This window comes from Aquarana catesbeiana, linkage group LG12, assembly GCF_042186555.1.
Source record: "Aquarana catesbeiana isolate 2022-GZ linkage group LG12, ASM4218655v1, whole genome shotgun sequence".
NCBI lineage: Eukaryota > Metazoa > Chordata > Amphibia > Anura > Ranidae > Aquarana > Aquarana catesbeiana.
The window spans coordinates 78,987,629-79,010,685 of record NC_133335.1 but is presented as its reverse complement, the minus strand read 5'-3'; the positions used below and the strand labels follow the sequence as shown (position 1 = coordinate 79,010,685).

The window sequence follows — 23,057 nt, the reverse complement described above, 5'->3', positions numbered from 1 at the left end:
AAAAAAGTGTCCGATCTGTCCGCCGCAATATCGCAGTCTCGAAAAAAATCGCAGATCACTGTCATTACTAGTGAAAAAAATAATAATAATAAAAATGCCATAAATCCATTCCCTATTTTGTAGACATGATATCTTTTGTGCAAACCAATCAATATACGCTTATTGCGATTTTTTTTTAATCAAAAATTTGTAGAAGAATACATATTGGCCTAAAGCCCTAAACTGATAAATAAATTAGTTTTTTTTAATTTTCTTCTTTGGATATTTATTATAGCAAAAAGTAAAAAATACTGTTTTTTTTCAAAATTGTTGATCTTTTTTTGTTTAACCACTTGGCCGTCATATGACGTCCTGGGCTTTGTGCGGGCATATCTGAATGATGCCTGCAGCTACAGGTATCATTCAGATATCGGCTTTTTCAGCCGGCGATTCCCTACACCATAAGAATGATCATAGCGGCTGGCCAGCCGCTTGATTGTTCTTACGGGCGGCGAGGGGGGACGTCCCCCCCCTCCCGCCGCCCTTCGGTGCTTCTGCCGACTCACCGCAGTGAGTCAGAGAACGGATCCGCCGGCCCCGGATGCTTACCATAGAGATTTCCGGCAGACCAGATGGTCGCCGAAGTCTCTATGATCGTTGGAGGCCAAGCGCAATGTTATGACATCACTCCCGGCCTCTGCATTCAAAAAAACGGCGCCGCCTTGGCTGGGTAGCTGAGATTGTTTTTTTTAAATTTTATTTCAGGCTTCCCAGCCTAGAGGTGAGATGCGGGGTCTTACTGACCTCATATCGCACTGTAAAGAGGACCGATCATGCCATATTTCTATTACAAGGGATGTTTACATTCCTTGTAATAGGAATAAAAATGATCAAATTTATTTTTTTTAAGTGTCAAACTAAAAAATATAAAGTAAAATGAACAAATAAAAAAAAAAAAAAAAACCCTGTCCCCGTGTGCTCGCACGCAGAAGCGAATGCATACGTAAGTCTCACCCACATATGAAAACGGTGTTCAAACCACACATGTGAGGTGTCGCCACGAACGTTAAAGCGAGAGAAATAATTCTAGCCCTAGATCTCCTCTGTAACTCCAAATATTAAACCAGTAAAAAATTTTAAAGCGTCGCCTATGGGGATTTTTAAGTACCGAAGTTTGGCGCCATTCCACGAGCGTGTGCAATTTTGAAGTGTGACATGTTAGGTATCTATTTACTCGGCGGAACTTCATTTTACACATTATGCAAAAAAATTGGGCTAACTTTACTGTTTTGTTTTTTTTTTTAAAGCTCTGAACTGTTTTTTTTGCCCAAAAAACACGTGTTTGAAAAATTGCTGCGCAAATATCATGCGAGATAAAAGATGGGAATGACCGCCAGTGTATTCTCTAGGGTCTCTGCTAAAGAAACATATATAATGTTTGGGGGTTCTATGTAATATTCTAGCAAAAAAATTATGATTTTTACATGTAGGAGAGAAATGTCAGAATTGGCCTGGTTGGTAAGTGCTTAATAGCGGAAAAAAAAAAACAAAACCGCGGAGGCGATCAAATACCACCAAAAGAAAGCTCTATTTGTGGGGAAAAAAGGACGTCAATTTTGTTTGGGTACAACGTTGCACGACCGCGCAATTGTCAGTTAAAGCGACGCAGTGCCGTATCGCAAAAAATGGCCTGGTCATTAACCACTTACGGACCACCCACCGTCGTTATACGTCGGGACTTTGAAGGAGGATATAGTTATAGCAGCAGCTAGCTACCATAACCCCTGTATCCTCTTCTTCAGCGGGCGGTCGGCTACAAGATAAAAGTGGTCCCTGCGGTGGATTCGCCGCAACATCACTTTTATTGGCGTCGGGAGAGGGCCCTCCCCCCCCTCTGCCATGATCTGGTGCCCTCCACCGCTTACCGGAGCCATCGGCAGAGGCGATCGCCTCCTGTCATTAGCTGTGCATAGAGACGAGTGAGGAGAAGATGGCCTCCACCCGTCTCCATACAGTTGCTGGACGGAAGCGACATCAAAACGTCACTTCTGCCCACAGCTCTTAAAGGGCCATTTTTTTTTTTTAATAATTTTTTTAAATGACAAATTTATTTATTTTTGATTGCATTTTAGTGTAAATGTGAGATCTGAGGTCTTTTTGCAGCCAGATCTCATATTTAAGAGGTCCTGCCATGCTTTTTTCTATTACAAGGGATGTTTACATTGCTTGTAATAGGAATAAAAGTGACACCATTTTTTTTTTAAAGAGTGTAAAAATAAAAGGTAAAAGAAATAATAATTAAAAAAAAATTTTTAAACGCTCCCCATCCCACCGAGCTCGTGTGCAGAAGCGAACGCATACGTGAGTAGCTCCCGTGTGTTCAAACCACACATGTGAGGTATCGCCACGATCGTTAGAGCGCGAGCAATAATTCTAGCCCTAGACCTCCTCTGTAATGCAAAACATGCAACCTGTAGAATTTTTTTAAATGTTGCCTATGGGGATTTTTAAGGGTAAAAGTTTGTCGCCATTCCACGAGCGGGCGCAATTTTGAAGTGTGACATGTTGGGTATCAATTTACTCGGCGTAACATCATCTTTTACAATATAAAAAAAAAATTGAGCTAACTTTACTGTTGTCTTATGTTTTCATTCAAAAAAGTGTATTTTTTCCAAAAAAAGTGCGCTTGTAAGACCGCTGCGTAAATACGGTGTGACAGAAAGTATTGCAACAACCGCCATTTTATTCTCTAGGGTGTTAGAAAACAAAAACGTATAATGTTTGGGGGTTCTGAGTAATTTTCTAGCAAAAAAAAAAACTGTTTTTAAACTTGTAAACACCGAATCTCAGAAAGAGGCCCAGTCCTTAAGGGGCAAATCCTTCTGGGGCTGAAGTGGTTAATATAAGACCCGGTCCTATTTTTGGGGAAACATGGTAGTCATCGTCTAACAGGAAGTTGGAGTATTTGACGATTCGGAGACGCTGAGAGCAATAGAAGGGACTTTTCTGCACTAGGAATGTATACTGGCATATTTTGTAATGCAGAACAACATGCACTCCCTGGGATTCTACTGGTGGGAATTCCCCAGTGTGTGAAGGAAATCTTGGGGTGGGAATTTCCTCTCACTTCCTGTTCTATCTGTGGGATAACCAGTGAGGAGAAATCTCCTCCTCCTCTGTGAGGGTGATTATCTCTAGAGAAGTCTATTGGAGCTGCACGTGCCCCTCGCTGTCCTTGTAGTATACGATGTCCTCACAGAACAGCCCGTGCCTTCTCTCTCACTCATGACGGAAGAACGTGTTTCCAGTAAACAGAAAACAATTTATAACCGGAAATGCTCACACGAGAGGAAACCACCTCACCGAGCTTCGCAGTATCGCCTGCCTCATATGGGCATGGCCACGCCCCCCGCCCGTGTTTTTACGCAGCGCGACTGACGTCATGGGACTCCCCAGGAAAGCCACTCCCTAGGAAAGCCATTCAGCCAAGCCACGCCCGAAATGTGGGAAGGGCCTGCGTGACGTCACGTGTGTTTAAATGCTCCGGCCAGCCTTTGGTTTTCTTAGAGCGAATCAGCGACTTCCAGACCGGTGATCTGCCGAGCTGATCGATTAGCGGACCAGATCGATAACAATGGGGCAGCTGTTTACTAAACTTATGAGCATTTTCGGTAATAAAGGTGAGTGTGACGTATGGAGGTGATGGGTCCTGGCATGGCTTCTCTTATTGGTGATTGGGGAGCTCTGAGAACTTTTCTACACTGTTGATCATTACTCGGAGTATTGTGGAGTCCTCCTGGAGGGATGAAGGTTACACTGGCCATCCCCTCACATTCATTACAAGTAACTTTACATTGGGGGAGCAGTAAAAACAAGTGGTCGATCTGCATTATCGCCCCCCCCCCCCCCTAATGCTGTGAAGGCAGCCGGATGGTGATTTATTATTATTATTATTATTATACAGGATTTGATGTACACATGCTGTGTCCGCAATGGTTTTTTTTTTTTTTTTTTTTTTTTTTTTTAAGAATGATGCGTTTGGCGTCCGTACCGCCGACCGGACGTGACCCATTCTACTCAGTGGGGCTGTGCCAATACCGGCCCTCGACCCTGTGCCCTTCATGTGATGGTGTGGACCTCCTAGGGGTTACACCAAGCGTTGGGAAGGTGACTAATGCTTCTCGGCCGCCAGTCAAAGGCCCTCTGAAAAGCGATCCAGCACAGATCACTCTTTAGAGGTCAACACTAATATAGGTGAGCCCTTAGCCTGCGGGCTGTTGTAGGAAAATTGAACAGATTTCGCTATCCATATACAAAGCAGATGGATGAATCTCTAATGTATTGTGACAGCCGTCTCTGGATGCTGTCAGAATACAGCGGCTGTTTCCAAAATGTGACTGCTGCTGATTGGATGGAATCACAGGTGAGTCGAGAATTCTCCACCCAGTTGTTTTGATTTTTGGATCAAAGGGGAGGGGGCCAACAGGGAATTTAATTCAAAACCATCCGAAATTCGATTAGTGAGTGGTCGTTTGTCAAGTTTTTATTGCTGTGTCCCCATTGGGGAGATTCAGCACTTTGTAGCAGTGGTGCACCAAAATAAATATTCTGGACCAAAACTGAAAATTCAGAATGTACTTGGCCAAAAACTGCAATGGACAGTTCTGTGCTTCTGGTGGGGTGTTTTGTATTTTTTTTTTTTTTATAATTATTTTCAATTAATATCATGAATTTATTTTTGCCCATTATCGGAACCTTTTTTCTATTTTCGGACGATAATTTTCAGTGGCCATTATCGGCACTTTTTTTCTCTTTTTGTGTTTTTTTTTTTTTTCTTTATCGGCAAAACACAGATTACATATCTTCAGACAATAATTTTTGGCAGCCGATTATATCCGTGCTTCCCTACTCTGTATTGATCTTAAAGTGGTTGTATACCCTAATTTGTCATTATTACCTACAGATAAGCCTGTAATAAGACTTATCTGTAGGTAAAATTAATATCTCCTAAACTTGTATGGTTAGGAGATCTTCACCTTGCCTGCAGCCGCTGACGTCAGCGGCACATGCACTCTGAATGCCCGGTTGAAGGTCCGGCAGACACCGAGAAGAAGACTCCTGCGTGGAGAAATGCCAAGGGCAAGATGTGGACCAGCTACGATATGGGGGACTTCGATCTAAGGTAAGTATTTCATAATGAGTTAGTATGCTATAGGATAGGATAAACAGCACTACACTGGTCTTCCCAGTGAAAGGCTGGGCAGCTGGGGCATGTCAGCAAGAGTCTGATCATTGGAGGAGAGCAGGCTGAGTTCCCAGCACTGCTAGAGAACTGACCACACTGAGCTCTCATGTCTAGTGTGGTCAGGTTTTGATAGGAAAGCAGACTGGTAGGAACACCAGGGATTTCACACAAAGGAAGGAATACAAAGAGAACAGGATACTTTCTCATAGAAGTATATGGTACGACAGGCACATATCAGGAATATGAAATGTTGGGTTTACATATTCTTTAAACCTGTTTGGGTGCTCTTCTGAACCCATGTGGCCAAGGAAGCTGGGGGCCTGTAATGAATGGGCCAGTCATCTTCGGTGGGGGCATTTCCTGCCCTGCAGCCCCACATACACAAGCCCCCGGTATATGTGCAGGGTGGGAATTCCCCCACTACCACTGATTGGCCCATTCGTTACAGGCCACAGCTTCCTTGGCCATGTGATTTTGGAAGGGTATTTGAACATGCCCTAGCTCATCTCTACTGGTGACCACCATTGCATGAACGACAGTGAGGGGGAATCCAAAATGTTAGCATCCTCAAAACAAAAGGTAAAGGGTAAATCTTCTATTGGGACAGTTGAATGGGAACTTCTTTCAATTTGGTAGATTTCTTATTTTTGGTGGTGTCTTGGAGAACTGAAGTGAAGAGAAATTTACCCAAATGGTACACCAACATCAATAGATTGGCAAAATACAATTCAAAGCCCTTGAAAGACCAGCTAATAAAGAAGACCTTCAGTAACTCCATGCGTGCTTGCATTCCCTGGTGAAACCTGCCACAAACCAGGATGCATCCTACTTTTTTTTTTTTTTTTTTTCTATGGTGATGCCATCAGGGGGTCAGATGCCTCTTCTGGGTTCTTGAAGCCTCCCCCCTGATGAGGTGCCAGTCGCACGCTTAATGTGCCTGAGATTGCCTCCTGGGATAGGTGATGTGAGTATCCAAAACTTTTCAGGAAGCAGGAGGAAAATAATTCTCACACAGGTGAAGAAAAACAGTATGTACCAAGAGAGGATCTCCTGTTTTCCTTTTCCGATTTGGGTGTGGGGGATATGTAAAGTATCTAATGGAATATGCCAGTCCGCTTATGTAGGTCATCATTTCTCAACCTTTTTACCCTCAGAGGAATACTTTATAAGATCTAAACGGGGGACCCTGTCAAGAACAAGTTATTGGAGGACAATGAGGAAAATGCCCCTTATGCTGGCAATAGACAGGTTGAATCTCAGCTGGTTCAGCAGGAACTGGCTGAGATTCGACCCCTGTATGGGCAGGTTGAATGTACCAAGTCGATCAATCCTGCCAGATTATACTTGCGATTATCGTTAGCAGATGGTATAGCTGCTAGCAATAATCATGGTGTTCTCCTGGTGGGGACACTGCGGGAGGGATTCCCCCATCAATACCGACTGTAATGAGGGGAATCAAGCAATTTTTTTTTTTTTTCCTGCAACCCTGTGGTTGCAGGAAAGAAGTTTACACCATGTAAAGCCGGCCTTTTATATTGGTGACCAGTGGGGGTGAAAAAATGCCCACCTTACAGTGGTAGTCAGAATGGCACCCTTACAAAGAGATAAAGATAATTGATGAGATGCCGCAGGCTCCTCCAAGTAGCAATTGAACTATGCAGACACTATCACATGGGAGGTCAACCAGACACTTCCCAAGGAAGCCCCCACAATCTCTGGAGGAAAGCTAGTCTTCCACAGAACTCTGGTAGAGGATGGCCATTTGTAGGCAAACCCATACTATATTTAAATTGTTTAAACATTTTGGAATGTCTTCCCATATATTTATTCTACTTTTACCCCAGAGGAACCCTTGAAATGTCAGATCTAGGAAGGAACAATTCATTGGGGAGCAATGGGGTAATTGATCCCCTTGCGGTGGGGGTCAGAATGCCACCATCACAGAGTAACAAAAGAGAACTGAAGTCATTCCACTGGCTCCTCCAAGTGGTATTGGCCCAAAAACAATGCAGCTACAATCAACTGGGAGGACAACCAAGGAAGCCTCAGCTACCTGTGGAGAAACCCTAGTCTTCCACTGAACCCTAATTAAGAATGGCTGATGTAGACAAGCACATGCTGTATTAAAATAGTTTACAAATGTTGGCACTAGTCCCCTCTCGATCTATTGTAAACTTTGTGGACTTGTTTGTATACTTCATCTTCTGCTCCTCAGCAATTCTGGATTGAAACAAGTCCTACTGGGAATTATAATTCTGCAACAGCTGGATAGGTCTAGACTGCCATCTTCGGCACTGAGAGTCATAGGTCATGGTGATGAAGAATACTTTATCTGAGAAGTGCTTTACAGGCTATAATTCACTCTTCTCTGCTGTTGTCTTGATGCTTTTTGTGTTCCTCACCCTCATTAACCTTCTCCTTTACAAGCTTGTGTTTGCTCCATGACTTTTTTGTCTCACTGCTTGTGTATAGAGCCTCTTCCCTTGCCGCGGGCTATTATTATCTCTGCATAGTTGAATGTAAATGGGTTTTAGACCCTGGTGCTTTTCTACAATAATCGGGGAGGGGGTGAATGTTACAGAGCTTTCTTCTGCTTCTCACAGGCTACTTTCCAGCCCAGAATGTTTTTACAGTTCAGACATAGCTTGCATTCCTTTCTCTCCACATCTGTCAGACTTTTCTAAGTAGAGACCTAAAGGGGAGGAGGAAAGTGAGGTTTGCCAAGGGCCCTTAAAGAAGCAACTTTTTTCCTCCAGTTCTAGACAGCTGGAAAGGTTATCAGCCCTATTAGCTTTTTATTGCGGTTCGTGTCTGCTGGATAGATTTGCTCTTTTCCATAGTGACCTTTTGTCACCAAGGATTCAATTCAATAAATCTAAAATTATTGAGTTGTCACAGATCAGCTGATTATTGTTAAATTGGCCAAAATTCATTCTGTGGATGGCCCTGTCAACACCTACTCAGTAAAAGCTGATCTTTCGATTGACTTTTGTTGCAGGCGCTGGGCAGAAAGTTCTCAGATGTGAACAATTCCTGCATCCATGTGCTGGTTGTCAGAATACAATAGCTGGCATTGCAGATCCCTCCATCCATGCTATTTAGTGTGGATGAGGGGAAATCAAGTTCTTCCTCTTGGTCAGTCTGCGGGACTTACCCTTACTTAACCTATACCCTACTCCTATCTAAAAGTAAAAGATATGTGTTGGCTTTAGGCTGATGTATGATGTGATTTTCTTTCCTTCAACCACGGATTGCAGAAAAGTTAATTTCCCTGCCGGGGGAACACAGTAACTAGTGCCAGTGACTATAATCACATGCTAGAAATACAACACACTGGTTGTACCCAAGTCAATAGATGGACTGACTTGGGTACAATTAGTCTGCCCATAGTTGGTTGGAATCTTGGTCGGTCGCTGCTGAACGATCCAAGATGCGAACAATCTATGGCCCGTTTAAGATATACTTTAACCGTTTCGTATGTGTGTGGACAGAATGGCAAGCTCTGTTGCCAAATCTATTATTATTTTCCAAAGGTACTCCAAGACATGGCATGATTTTGTTTTGTTAATTTGGCAGTTGTGGTCTGTGTGCTTCAGAGCAGATCTGCTGTTTTTCTATGGAAGAGACGATCAGTTGGGTTACTCGAATGCCTAGAACACATGATCAGAAGATCAAAGTGATCATACGATATTCTGATCGTTAGTACACAGCTTTCGAGAGCCAATCACGACTGTTCATCCATCCAACAATATCCAAAGGGACCAACCCGAAAACTTTTCTTGAGTGATAGCAGAGCGAATGATTTTCATTTAATCAGTAAGATATTCATCTGAAACAAAAAAAAAAATTGTGTGACCAAGACTACGCATGCTCTGAAACAAAAAAATATGTTACATCACTTCCGAAGTTGTGTTCTGTCATACGAGAATTTTCGTAACTTTAGCAACCTCTTAATTTTCGATATGAGACTAGCATGTAAGAAAGGACGATCATTCATCCGATATTCTTATCGTGTGTACGAGGCATAAGGTTGGCCTGACTGGCAGAATTTGCATTGGAGAATTCAGTTTACTGCTTTTATGCTGTTGATTTAGTTGATGTTTGGCTGTGGTACATGCATGGTAAAGGTTTCTTTTTCTAAAGTGGGGAAAAAAACACTAATCGGTTGCAAATGATCAGAAAATCCCTTCATGCAATTATAAGCTCAAGAGTTCTTACTGACTTTTACTTTTCATTTGCAGTAGATGAGTCAGAACCTTTCAAATCTTTAGCTTTCTGTTTCCTTATTGAGCAGATTTCCCCTTACTTTTCTGTACCGGTGACTCCAGGACATGAATTGAGAGGGTGTGGGAGTCACTGAGAACACACACAACGCATTAAATACCTGACAAACAGTATTCAAACTCCTCTCCACTAAATAAAACTTTTTTTTTTTGTTGTTGCAATCTGTGCCTCCATCAGAAAGGTATCCATCACCTCCTGTTCTTGTACAAATACATTTTTCCAAAATAAAAGAAATGAGGACTTGCGCTTCAACCCTTGAGATTGGGCTGCAGTTGGACTTTAGGCTGGCCATACACACAAGATACATTTTTTGAAATGTATTTTTTCACTCAGCCTGTGAGCTGAACCAAAGATATCTAACCTCCAGTCACGATTATTGGCACAGATGGACAAATCTCCCCCTGCTAACTGATTTGGTGGCATTGGCTATCAGAATATCCAAACCATGACTGCACTGATTGGTTGCAGACAGTCTTCAGCCAACAATTTTCTGCCCAGCCCATTATTATTCTTTTTTCTCTCTCAATTCAGGTTCAAAAAATAAATAAATAATTTCTGACGACCCGGTTGAAATTCACTCGGTGTATGGTCAGGCTAAGTCTTGACTACCCTGTGTAGAAGTCCACGAACACTTCAGAAAACTTTACCAAGTTCACGACTGATCCTTCAAGTGCCACTTCAAGATGTTTTATTGTACCATTTACTGTTTTCACTTGTACTGCTCTTCTATCTATGTTGTTGCCACAATACTTAGTAATAATACCCCTTGTCCATTTGTTTTACAGAGCACAAAGTAATCATTGTTGGCTTGGATAATGCTGGGAAAACCACCATCCTGTACCAATTGTGAGTATTTAAAGCCTGTCCTCAGCAAATGGCCTTGGGGCTGGAGAGGAAGTAAAAGGCCCTTATCTAGTTAGCATATGGCTACTAAATATTTGTGGGAAAAGGGAAACTGAGCATTTGAATTTCCCTAATTCTTTTGGTAGTGTATCTATGGAGGAAAAGCATTGTCACCCTATAACAGAAAGTGTATTAGGAAAAAAAACAGGCAACCTTGCCCTTCTCCATAACATAGGGAGAAGCATTAAACCCTTTAAATTCAATTGTACTTAGAGGAGCTTCAGTGACGAGCGTGTGTGTGTGTGTGTGTGTGTTTGGTGTTTTTTATTTTGTTTTTTTTTTTTTTTTTTTTTTGTTTTTTTTTTATATCCGCACTTACCAGTCATCCTAGATAGTCAATGATTCACCTAACAAGCAGATCCAGCATAGTCCTGTTGCAATCCTCTGGTCAAAGGCAGTAGCCTGGGTCTTGTGCTGCCATCTTGGCCTTTCTATGATCTCGAGAGTTGGCTGCTTCTTCAAAGTTCAGGTGGCCAGACTCCAATGACACATGCCATCTCCACCCTGCAGCTGCTGTGAGCAGGGACACATCATTTTTGCCTGGACAAAAGAAGGTTGGCGGGGGGGACGGGGCTGGGTAAATATTGGAAATGACAAACAAAATTTTAAGAAAGCAGCAGAGTAGGGAGCTATAGAGGATCTGGGGGTGGTAAAAGTTCACTTGTGCACAACACAAAATTGTATCCGTTCTTTACAGTTGAGTAAGAAGAAATTCCTTTTAAAAGAGTTTTCATTTAATCATGAAGGGAAGAATTTATTTCATTGATCGTGAATGGAAGCATCGATTACATATCTTTCTTTTTTAAAGTGTTTTTCATTTAGGTGTTTTGTGTTCCTGGTGGGGAATCTCCCATGTGACAATTTGGAACACTCCTAGAACTACTAGTAAGTCTAACCCTGTTGGTTTTTTTTTTTTTTTCCCTTTATTCCCTATAGTCTGATGAACGAGGTGGTGCACACAGCCCCAACTATTGGCAGTAATGTTGAGGAGATTGTCCTACGGAACACACACTTTCTAATGTGGGATATTGGAGGACAAGAGACCCTTCGAGCTACATGGAATAGTTATTACTCCAACACAGAGGTAAGAATCTCCGGATCTCTAATTTTGAATCTGCAGTCTGCAAAAGAAGGCAAAGCTACTCTAGTCATTACTTTTTCTTAAAGTTGAGCTTCATGTATGATCTGAATTCACATTGGTCCAGCTTGGAATAATGCAAGTATGTATATCTCATACTCAGACCAATGTAGATGCTGACAATCCCTGTAGTAGTCTTCTACAGTGATCACCGCTATCTTCCAGATCCTGTGCCAAGTGGCTTCCCCTCTGCACACAGGAGGTCACCAACTTGGAACTGCAGCCATTCACAGACCGTGAAACTACTGCTAGTCAATATTTAGTGACAAGTAGAAAAAATACAATAAAAAAAGATGTATGTATAGAGATATATCTATCTCTTTCCCCTCAAAATAACTCCACACACAGCCACTGATGTCTAAACCGCTGGTAACAAAAGTGAGTACACCCCTAAGTGAAAATGTCCACATTGGGCACAATTAGCCATTTTCCCTCCCCGATGTCATGTGACTCGTTAGTGTTACAAGGTCTCGGGTGTGAATGGGGAGCAGGTGTGTTAAACTTTGTATTGTTGCTCTCACTCTCTCATACTTGTCACTGGAATTTCAACATGGCACCTCATGGCAAAGATCTCTGAGGATCTGAAAAAAATAATTGTTGCTCTACATAAAGGCAGCCTAGGCCAGTGATGGCGAACCTTGGCACCCCAGATGCTTATGCACTCTGCAGTGTAGCTGAGCATCATGGGAAATGTAGTTCCAAAACATCTGGGGTGCCAAGGTTCGCCATCACTGGCCTAGGCTATAAGAAGATTGCCAAGACCCTGAAACTGAGCTGCAGAATGGTAGCCAAGACCATACAGCGGCTTAACAGGACAGGTTGCACTCAGAACAGGCCTCGCCATGGTCAACCAAAGAAGTTGAGTGCACGTGCTCAGCGTCATATCCAGAGGTTGGCTTTGGGAAATAGATGTAGGAGTGTGGCAGCATTGCTGCAGAGGTTGAAGGGGTGGGGGGGTCAGCCTGTTAGTGCTCAGACCATACGCAGCACACTGCATCAAATTGGTCTGCATGGCTGTCATCCCAGAAGGAAGCCTCTTCTAAAGATGATGCACAAGAAAGCCCACAAACAGTTTGCTGAAGACAAGCAGACTAAGGACATGGATTACTGGAACCACGTCTTGTGGTCTGATGAGACCAAGATAAACTTATTTGGTTCAGATGGTGTCAAGTGTGTGTGGCGGCAACCAGGTGAGGAGTACAAAGACAAGTGTGTCTTGCCTACAGTCAAGCATGGTGGTGGGAGTGTCATGGTCTAGGGCTGCATGAGTGCTGCCGGCACTGGGGAGCTACAGTTCATTGAAGGAACCATGAATGCCAATATGTACTGTGACATACTGAAGCAGAGCATGATCCCCTTTCTTCAGAGACTGGGCTGCAGGGCAGTATTCCAACAACACGACCCCAAACACACCTCCAAGACGACCACTGCCTTGCTACAGAAGCTGAGGGTAAAGGTGATGGACTGGCCAAGAATGTCTCCAGACCTAAACCCTATTGAACATCTGTGGGGCATCCTCAAATGGTAGGTGGAGGAGCGCAAGTTCTCTAAAATCCACCAGCTCCGTGATGTCGTCATGGAGGAGTGGAAGAGGACTCCAGTGCCAACCTGTGAAGCTCTGGGGAACTCCATGCCCAAGAGGGTTTGGGCAGTGCTGGAAAATAATCGTGGCCACAGGAACTATTGACACTTTGAGCCCAATTGGACATTTTCACTTAGGGGTGTACTCACTTTTGTTGCCAGCGGTTTAGACATTAATGGCTGTGTGTTGAGTTATTTTGAGGGGACGGCAAATTTACACTGTTATACAAGCTGTACACTCACTACTTTACATTGTAGCAGAGTGTCATTTCTTCAGTGTTGTCACATGAAAAGATATAATAAAATATTTACAAAAATGTGAGGGGTGTACATATGTGTGTGTGTGTGTGTATAATATATATATATATATATATATATATATATATATATATATATATATATATATGTATGTGTGTGTATTTGTGTCAGTAAGGGTCTCTTGATTCTGATTTTGTTTTTATTTAATCATAATTTTTTATTTTATTTTTTTTCAGTTTGTCATCTTAGTAATTGATAGCACTGACCGAGAACGGTTACCAGAGACCCGGGAGGAGCTGTACAAGATGTTGGCCCATGAGGTAGGGTAGCTTTCTAAGCCTTTTAGTGCATACCTTATAAAGTTTTGGGTAAAAGCAGGAAGAGTAGAAGAAACAGAATGGGGGTAGCCCATGTCAATCAGAATTTAGATGTCTGTTTATAATTGCAACTTGCTAATGCTTAAAGATTATTGGGGTCCCTCCTCCAGCAATGCAATGCCCCCTCTATCTCCCTTGTCACTCCGTTGCAACCACTGCCATCTTCTCCCAGCCTTCCTTAAAGAGGAAATAAACCCTAATGGGTTACTTCATGGGTTTTACTTCCTCTTTATTCCCCTGCAAAGTTAAAAGCATAATGGGCTAGTATACATCGCATACTAGTCCATTATGTGGCACTTGCCTGCAAACGAAGCCCGCGCTGTCCCTGCTGGTGGAAGCATCCATCTTCACCTTTCTTCCTTCTGGGGCCACGGACTCTGGCTCTGTGACTGGCCAGAGTCGCATGATGTCACTTCTGCGCGGGAGCTGCCAGTCACGGCACACGCTGGGGAAGAAACAGCACGGAGGACCGTTTCTTCACTGTGCATGCGCCAATGATCTCTACAAGGTAAATATCTCCTAAACTGCGCACATTTAGGAGATATTTTCAGTACATATGTAAAAATGTCTCAGGGGGGTTTACAACCACTTTAAGGAGTCTTCGCTGTCTTGCTTAGCAAGCCAGGGATGTGCACAGGAGTTGCTTAGTCCTTTCATCCATGGTTTATGCATTTGTGGCTGCAGTATACAGGAAAATATTGCTAGCCAGTAAAATGCTTTTATGTCATAATGGCAGGGCTTTTTTTTTTTTTTTTTTTTCTCCGAGAATAGGTGTTTCTTCTGAGTCACTTCTTATCTCAGTCCCCTACCCACCTCTGAGCAGCGTTCCTTGGTTTCATCCCCTACCCACCTCTCAGTACTGCCCCTTTTTAGAGAGTACAGAGCCAAGTATAATTTTGTGGTTCTAAGTAATTTTATATGAAATTTGTTAATGATAGCAAGAAAAGTAGTAAAATAGATTCCCCACAGCCAGCAGCAATAGACCCCGCCAGCAACAATAGATTCACTCAAACAATAGACCCCCACAACAAAATACCACCCAGCAGCAACAACACATCTCCCAGCAGCCAGCATCAATAGACCCACTCGATCAATAGTAGATCTCTTCCGGCAAATTGACCCGCCAGCAAAATAGATGCGCTCCAGCAACAATAGACCCTCCAGCCCACCCCAGCACCCCTTGCCATTACATACATTCAGTGCCGGAACTGCATTTCCCCTTGTTCCCGCTGAAAAAATGCCCTGCATAACCGACCTACAGGTGTTGATTTACTAAAACTGGAGAGTGCAAAATCTGGTGCAGCTGTGCATGTGCATGCCAATCAGTTTCTAACTTCAGCTTGTCCAATTAAGGTTTAACAAAAAAACAAAACTGGAAGCTGATTGGTTTCTATGCAGAACTGCACCAGACTTTGCACTCTTCAGTTTTAGTAAATCCACCGTACAGTCTCCTCAGCCATGAAAACCAAGTGCTAGTAATTAAGTTCCACTTTAAAACTAATCTCTGGGGAAAGTAAAGATCCTCCCTTGCAGTGGGATTTCCCCCCTATGCTCTGATGGTGGACTATTCTTCAGCGTCCTCATGTCCAATGCAAGGCTACCAATCCTGCACTATACTCGATGACATCAGAAGACCTGCAACTACCAGAGCATAGGGGAGAAGAAGATGCCAAGAAAACAGGGGATTTGCAACCACCAGAGCAAAGGGGAGAAGAGGATGCCAAGACCAGAGGATTGGGTAAGTAAAGGGCTTTATTTTCTGGTCCCCCTAGACCTAAGCAAGCATTTAACCCTTGCAATGTGGGGGCAGACTCACTAAAAGGGAGGAATTTTACTTTCCCCTGGAGCTCAGCTCTAAATAGAAGTAGATAACTAGCTACTGTAGGTAATCACTTCTATGTTTTTCATATTCAACATATTGGTTCTAAACAAATGCTTTTCTTTTGGCAGGATTTGAAAAATGCAGCTGTGTTAATCTTTGCCAACAAGCAAGATGTAAAAGACTCCATGTCTGCCTCAGAAATTTCTTCTTCATTGGCACTTAGTGCTATAAAAGACAGAGCGTGGCATATTCAAGGGTGCTGTGCTCTTACAGGAGAAGGGTAAGTCTTCCTACTACAAAATTAGAATTTTACCATTTGTTCTTTCTAACATGCCCTTGCATTTCACAATATCACAATTGTCTTTGTGGTTGTAGCAGGCGTCTTAAAGCGGTTGTATAGTCTTTTTTTTTTTTTTTTTTTTTTTTTTAACTTTTACCTACAGGTAAGCCTATAATAAGGCTTACCTGTAGGTAAAAAAAAAAAATCTCCTAAACCTGTACGGTTTAGGAGATATTCCCCTTGCTATGAGCCGCTGACTGCAGCGGCGCATGTGCACAGGGGATTCTTGGCTGAAGGCCCGGCAACTGCCGGACCTTGCCGGGAAAGAAATCTCCCGCGCGCATGCGCGGAGTGATAACATCGCGGCTCCAGCCACTCACAGCGCTGGAACCGCGATACCCGGAAGACACGCCGAGGCAACATGTCAGCTACCTCGGCGTGGACCAGGTAAGATACCGACGCCTCGTTCTAAGGTAAGTATTTCATAATGAGCTAGTATGCGGTGCATACTAGCTCATTATGCCTTTTGCTTTACAGGGGTAAAAAAAAAAATTTCAGCAGGTATACAACCACTTTAAAGGCAGCTTAGCTGTCCTCACAAATGGATATTTGCCTGTTCTACTGTTCTACTACCCAGTGTTGGTAATCCTTTTAATTAGTACTATTAGATTAATATTAGTAATATTCATAATTGGTATTTTTTTATTAATATTTTAGGTATAAACCTCTCCTTGTTAGATAATACTTCTTCCCCCTTTCTCCTTTTTTTCCACCACTACACGACTTTCAATGCACACTGGAAATTACCCAATGTTATCTACTAAATCAGCAAAACTAAACTAACTTGTTTCTTAGAACTGATGCAATACCATCCTTTTGCTTCATATATTGTTTTCCACCTTGACTGTATTAGTTCACTGAACTTGAGTTTCACCTTGCATCGTCATACATGACCTTGTGCAGTCATACTGAAACTGTACAGGTGCTTTAGGTTAATGGTGGTTAACCACTTAAGGACCAAGCCTTTTTTTGAGATGTGGTGTTTACAAGTTAAAAACAAGGTTTTTTTTTTTTTTTTTTTTTTTTTTTTTTTTTTTGCTAGAAAATTACTTAGAACCCCCAAACATTATACATTTTTTTTTTTCTAACACCCTAGAGAATAAAATGGCGGTTGTTGCAATACTTTCTGTCACACCGCATTTGCGCGGTGGTCTTACAAGTGCACTATTTTTGAAAAAAATACACTTTTTTTTTAATTAAAAAATAAGACACCAGTAAAGTTAGCCCAATGTTTATATATATATATATATATATATATATATATATATATATATATATATATATATATTGTGAAAGATAATGTTATGCCGAGTAAATTGATACCCAACATGTCACGCTTCAAAATTGCTTCCGCTCGTGGAATGGCAACAAACTTTTACCCTTAAAAATCTCCATAGGCGACGTTTAAAAAATTCTACAGGTTGCATGTTTTAACTTACAGAGGCGGACTAGGGCTAGAATTTTTGCTCTCGCTCAACCGATCGTGGCGATACCTCACATGTGTGGTTTGAACACCGTTTTCATATGCGGGCGCTACTCATGCATGCGTTCACTTCCGCATGCGAGCTCGGTGGGACCGGGCACGTTTAAAAAAAAAAAAAAAATTGTCACTTTTATTCCTATTACAAGGCATGTAAAAATCCCTTGTAATAGAAAAAAAGCATGACAGGACCTCTTAAATATGAGATCTGGGGTCAAAAAGACCTCAGATCTTATATTTACACAAAAATGCAATTTAAAAAAAAAAAAAAAGTAATTTAAAAAAATAAGAGCTGTGGGCGAAAGTGATGTTTTGATGTCTCTTCCGCCCTGCATCATTATGGGGGCCATCTTCCCCTCACTTGTCTCCATGCCCAGCCAGGGTGAAGATACGATTGCCGATGGATCCGGTAAGCGGTGGGAGGGGGGGAGCCTCTCCCGCTGCCGGTAAGTGATCTTACGGCAAATTCACAGCAGAGACCACTCTTATCAGAAACCGGACCGCTGGCCGAACATGAGGATACAGGGGTTATGGTAACGATATCCCATGTCAGTTTGGACGTATATCGACGTGCGGCGGTCTGCAAGTGGTTGAATAAAATCTTACTAAAGCATTTTAAAGCTCAGCGACATGTTATAACATTTTTACTGGTCCGAAAAGTATGCCAACAACTGGGTTGCAACCTAGACAATGTTATCCAAGCTGCAGTGTATGTTTTTTCTATAATGATTATTTTCAGCCATATTAATGTTTTATAGTCCGCTCTTATTGGCTCTCCTGAAAATGGGGTTTATCAAGGCAACAAATAATTCTAGTTTACTTGGTTGTGGCCAATTCATTTTCTTTGGACTCAAATCTCTGGCCATGTAGCATTAGTATCACTTTTTATGTTCTATTAATTATAGACTAATTATTATTAGTCTAAAACAATATACCATATGCGAATTGCATTAAAAAAATGCAATAGTGCCACAAGGCTCATGACCAGTAAGTCATAAATACATGTAAATTCTTCAATTTAATATGAGACCATAAAATTATTTGAAATTAATAAACCGTCTATAAACTTGAAAACAAGCATGCTTCCAGTAAAAAAATAGTGAATGGATTTGCATCCAAAAAGTTTCAGATCAAGTGCTCCGTGTGCATGAAATGTTCCACTCCAAAGACCACACCGTAAATATTCCCCCACAGGGGTGTGCACTCACTCGCAGGTATGGACCCCTGGGCTTATACCGAGGTGGATCTACTAAGCTTTAACATGCTTTGTAATTTAATCCAGAAATTGGAGATCCCTCTTGATGTATCCAATTCATAGGGAGAATAAAAATGACAGGGATTGACATGGCATGATACCATTTATTAAAAACCACTTTAAAAAAAAAAAAAAAAAAAAAAAAAGATAAAAAGGTGTCCACTCACATGTAAAAGTGCAATACCTGGCACCAGGAATAATTTGCCAGCAAAATGTTGTAAACTGTTGCTGCTCCACGATCCTCTGGAGCCAGCGTGCGTTCCACTAGGTGAAAGTGACGGAATATGTGACTGAGATGCCCGCCCCTACGCGTTTTGTCATCAGGAGGCCTAGTGGAATGCATGCTGGCTCCACAGGATAGCGGAGCAGCAGCAGTTTACAACAATTTGTTGGCAGATTATTCCCAGTGCCAGGTATGGCACTTTTACATGTGAGTATTCTGCTACATGTCTTTTGGTTAAAAAAAAAAAGTTTACTTTCTGATCAGGCTGTGTGTGTTTTTTTTTTTTTTTCCCCTGGTTTCCAGGGAGTAGAAACAGCCAGATCGCAGTTCTGTGTTTTTGTATGTATAGCATGTGATTGGACACAGCCGATCAGCAAGTTTCAGCCAAAATCATTGCATGAAATCTGCTGCCAAACTTGTGCCGTGTCCAATCAAATGGACCGGTCACCCGCCTGCTCAGCGGAGAGATCCCCCCCCACTGAGCAAGCGGAAATCATGCTTCATGGAGGCACCCGTGTAAAAGGGGGGCCTATAAAAAAAGACAAATGTTGTTCTTATTACAATAAGCAGCACAGATGGCTTAATCTCCCACTGTAGCTATTAAATTCTGAAAGCTGACCGTTTTCCACCTTGCTCCCTTTTTTTTTTTTTTTTTTTTTTCAGCCAAAGGATGCCTAATAGGGTGGTGCCAACTGGGGCCACGAAAAAATCAAATTTTAGACCGGTTAAGTCAGAACTGGTCAAAAATTCAATCAGATTATGGCCAGCCTTAGTTTGCCCCCATGCCTAGTATAGCCAGAGGGCATGTGTATAAATAGTTGCCTTCTTTTTGGCACTGTTTCTTCAGATAAAAGAGTTTAACAATGATGGGCAGTTATGGGGAAGCTTTACACTATACTGTATAGCAGGGATATGCAATTAGCGGACCTCCGGCTGTTTCAGAACTACAAGTCCCATGAGGCATAGCAAGACTCTGACAGCCACAAGCATGACACCCAGAGGCAGAGGCATGATGGGACTTGTAGTTTTGCAACAGCTGGAGGTCCGCTATTTGCATAGCCCTGCTGTATAGTATCTACTGGGCAGCAAATAAGGGCTTCAAACCTCCTTCTTGAATTTTGGGGAAAAACACCTTCCAAAAACTACATCACTTTCCCGTATTACCAAACTATTGTGACATTCTAGACGCTGATTTTGTAAATTTCCATTTTGTCATGACGGCTTTTTGATTTTAAAAATAACCTAAGTAGCAACTTATGTAAATGGTAAATGTTGCAAAACCTTAAGTAGTCGCAACTTCTGTATTTTTGTTATTAACCTATAGATGTAATAAAATGTTTAATCCAGTTTCTCTTCTCCTTTTTCAAGGCTTCCTGCTGGGCTAGACTGGCTAAAGTCTCGTGTCACTGCCAACTGACCACGACAGGAACTTTTATTTTTTGTGCACCGGACACTTTGATCGTTTTTTTACCTATCGCCTCTTTTTTATATGGAAGGCATAGCTTATTTTATACATAAACAGATGAGGTTTGGAACCATGGTTGCTGAGCTGTGGGTGTCTTTGAACTATTGAACTGAAACAACGGCATAAAGACTTGTGGTTTACAAGATATCAAGACCATTGGAGTATGTTGCAATCTAATGGTGGAACTCCAAGGATGGCATTTCGGTTCAGACCACCAGTCTTCTCTATGTGGTTCCTTCCTAAGTCAGCCAAAGACCATATTTTACATTTCCACCTTGCATCAGCAACCTTCTCGTAAATCGGCTGCCTATATCGATTGGTGATAAGTGAAGCCAACAGTGGAACTTCTTTGGATACAGAAGGTGCAAGGACCTTTGGGGGCCAAAACTGGATGGGATCTAATCTGCAACTACCACCAATGGGAGGATATTGTTGCCATGGTTGAAAAGATGTCTGTTATTATTCAACTATATGCAAGAATCCATTGGAAGGTCCCGTGTTCTGTATCTCCAGTCTCTGTACTGGAACTGCAGTGACTGTTGTACTAGTAGTGTAGCTACTAAAGACATTTCAGGAGACTGTTCCAGCAAACTTCTCAATCATCCTATGTAGTGATTTTGAGGGGGGGGGGGGGTTAACGTGATCTGAACCCTTGGAGGGGTCAAAAGGTGTTATTTCACTCATAATTTGGTGCAAGCATTAAAGCCTAAGTTCACCTTTTCGAGAAAACTGTTAAAGAGAAACTTCGGTCCCTTTTAAAAAAAAAATAAATAAAAATATAATATAATAATTTTACAAAAAGACACTTACCAGTGCAGCACTGTCTTCACCAGGGTCAGTTCTTCACTGGGCTTCGGATCCTTGATGCCACCATCTTGGCTGTGGCTTTCTCCTGTCTCACAGCCAGCTCTTGAGTACACATGCGCAAGATCACGTTGGTTTAGCAGCCTCCTGGGACATGTGACATTTCCCAGGAGGTTGAGGGCAGGCAGGGCTTGGGCCAAGCTTCCGTAGTTTTTGCCTAGGCAAGAATTGTGAAGGTGGGTGCGGGTACCTGTCAGAAAAAGTTACCCACAGACAAAAAAAAAAAAAAAAAAAGCATTATCATTACAGGTGGTGAGAAGAACTTTTCACATTTAAGTGAAGTTCTGCTTTAAAGCAGAGCTCCACCTAAAAAGGGGGAAGCTCTGCCTGTCTGCTTCCTAACACCCCCCCCCCCCCTTCTACTGCCTCATTTGGCACCTTTTTTGGGGGGGGGGGGGTGGTTTCTACTTGGTTTTGACAGGTACCCGCTCCCACTTTTGGCTCAGTTTGCTGCGGTGAACTCAGCCGAGACTTCGCCCCCCCTCCCCCACAGCCTTCTGGGACATTTCATGGGTCCCGGAAGACTGCAGCCCATCCGCAAAGTGCGGCATGTTTCACACATGTGCACTAGGAAACTGGTTGTGAAGCTGTAAGGCTTCTGACTTTAAGAAAAAAAAAAATTGGAAAATTGGGGGGGGGGGGGTTTATGGGTGGGAGCTGCAGCTCACCTTTAAAGGGCCCCAGTAGAATTTAAAAAAAAAAAAAAAGAAGCTGTGCGGTAATCTAAACCTGTTTATTAATTGTATTATCATGCCTGTAGGCTATTAGGCACCTCCGGAAGCCTGGCTGAAAAACTCCCAATTGGGAATCTCCATGTCCTGCCTTGTTGCTAGGATGTGAGCATCCAATGGTTTTCACATCTAGCAGCAAGGTAGGGCATGGTGATTGCTAACTGCAAGTTTTTTTGGCCAGAATTACAGGTATAGGAAAAAAAATGAATCTAACAATTGTACAATGTTGCAGGTGTTTTTTTTTTTTTTTTTTTTGTCTCACTGGGCCCTTTAAGTGCTTAAACTATTTTCTGGAGAAGGTGAAGTTGTGTGGGTGTAGCTTGAATCGTGCAAATTCTTTCAGTCCTGTGTATTTTTGTAACGCTAGTATTACTACCTCAGCTTTCTTGTAAATGTTACTGCTTTCTATGCATGATGTTACAGCATATCTACATCTTTGGAGAAAAAAAAAAACTTTCTGAGAAAGACTGATTTATCATTGCTTAACTAACTAATTTACCCACAACTGTGTAGAAAAATCTTGTAGCCAGACTGACAAAAGAATTTGCAATTCTCCTCCCTTTTTTTATTATGTTCTTTTTTTTGTATTACTTATGTATATTTATCATTACCTTTCTTTGACTGGTCTGTAATGCACCATTGAGCAGAGTAGGCCCCTTAGACAGGTATTGGGTCAAAATTTTCACTTCTGTCTATGTACAGTTTTTCAACCATTTTAATTGTTATTTATTTTTTTTGTTTGTTTTTTATAAATGATGTCAGACTTGTAGAATGTCTTTTTGTATTATTCTGTGATACCTGCAGGACCCCAGGCCTTAGGCTCGGTTCACACAGGGGCGGCACGACTTGCAGGTCGCCTCAGCGAGGCGACCTGCAAACGACTGCCGGGGCGACTTGCGAGACGACTTCTGCATAGAAGTCTATGCAAGTCGCCCCCAAAGTAATACAGGAACCTTTTTCTAAGTCGGAGCGACTTGCGTCGCTCCGATTAGAACGGTTCCATAGCACAGAACGGGAGGCGACTTGTCAGGCGACTAGGTCGCCTGACAAGTCGCCCCAGTGTGAACCGAGCCTTATGGCTGTTACACAAAGGTTAAAGAACAAGGGGTGTT

At 42.3% G+C, this 23,057-nt stretch overlaps 1 protein-coding gene across 1 annotated transcript; it reads left to right on the top strand.

Annotated features, from left to right (window-relative positions):
- The first annotated feature begins 3,483 nt into the window (after positions 1 to 3,483).
- ARL5C (ARF like GTPase 5C) lies at positions 3,484 to 22,717 on the top strand. The gene is made up of 6 exons (XM_073608106.1): positions 3,484 to 3,659; positions 10,294 to 10,354; positions 11,348 to 11,495; positions 13,625 to 13,708; positions 15,716 to 15,867; positions 20,254 to 22,717. Exons 1-6 carry the CDS (start codon positions 3,614 to 3,616, stop codon positions 20,300 to 20,302), a joined length of 540 nt encoding a protein of 179 aa, XP_073464207.1. The 5' UTR covers positions 3,484 to 3,613; the 3' UTR covers positions 20,303 to 22,717.
- The last annotated feature ends 340 nt before the right edge of the window (positions 22,718 to 23,057 follow it).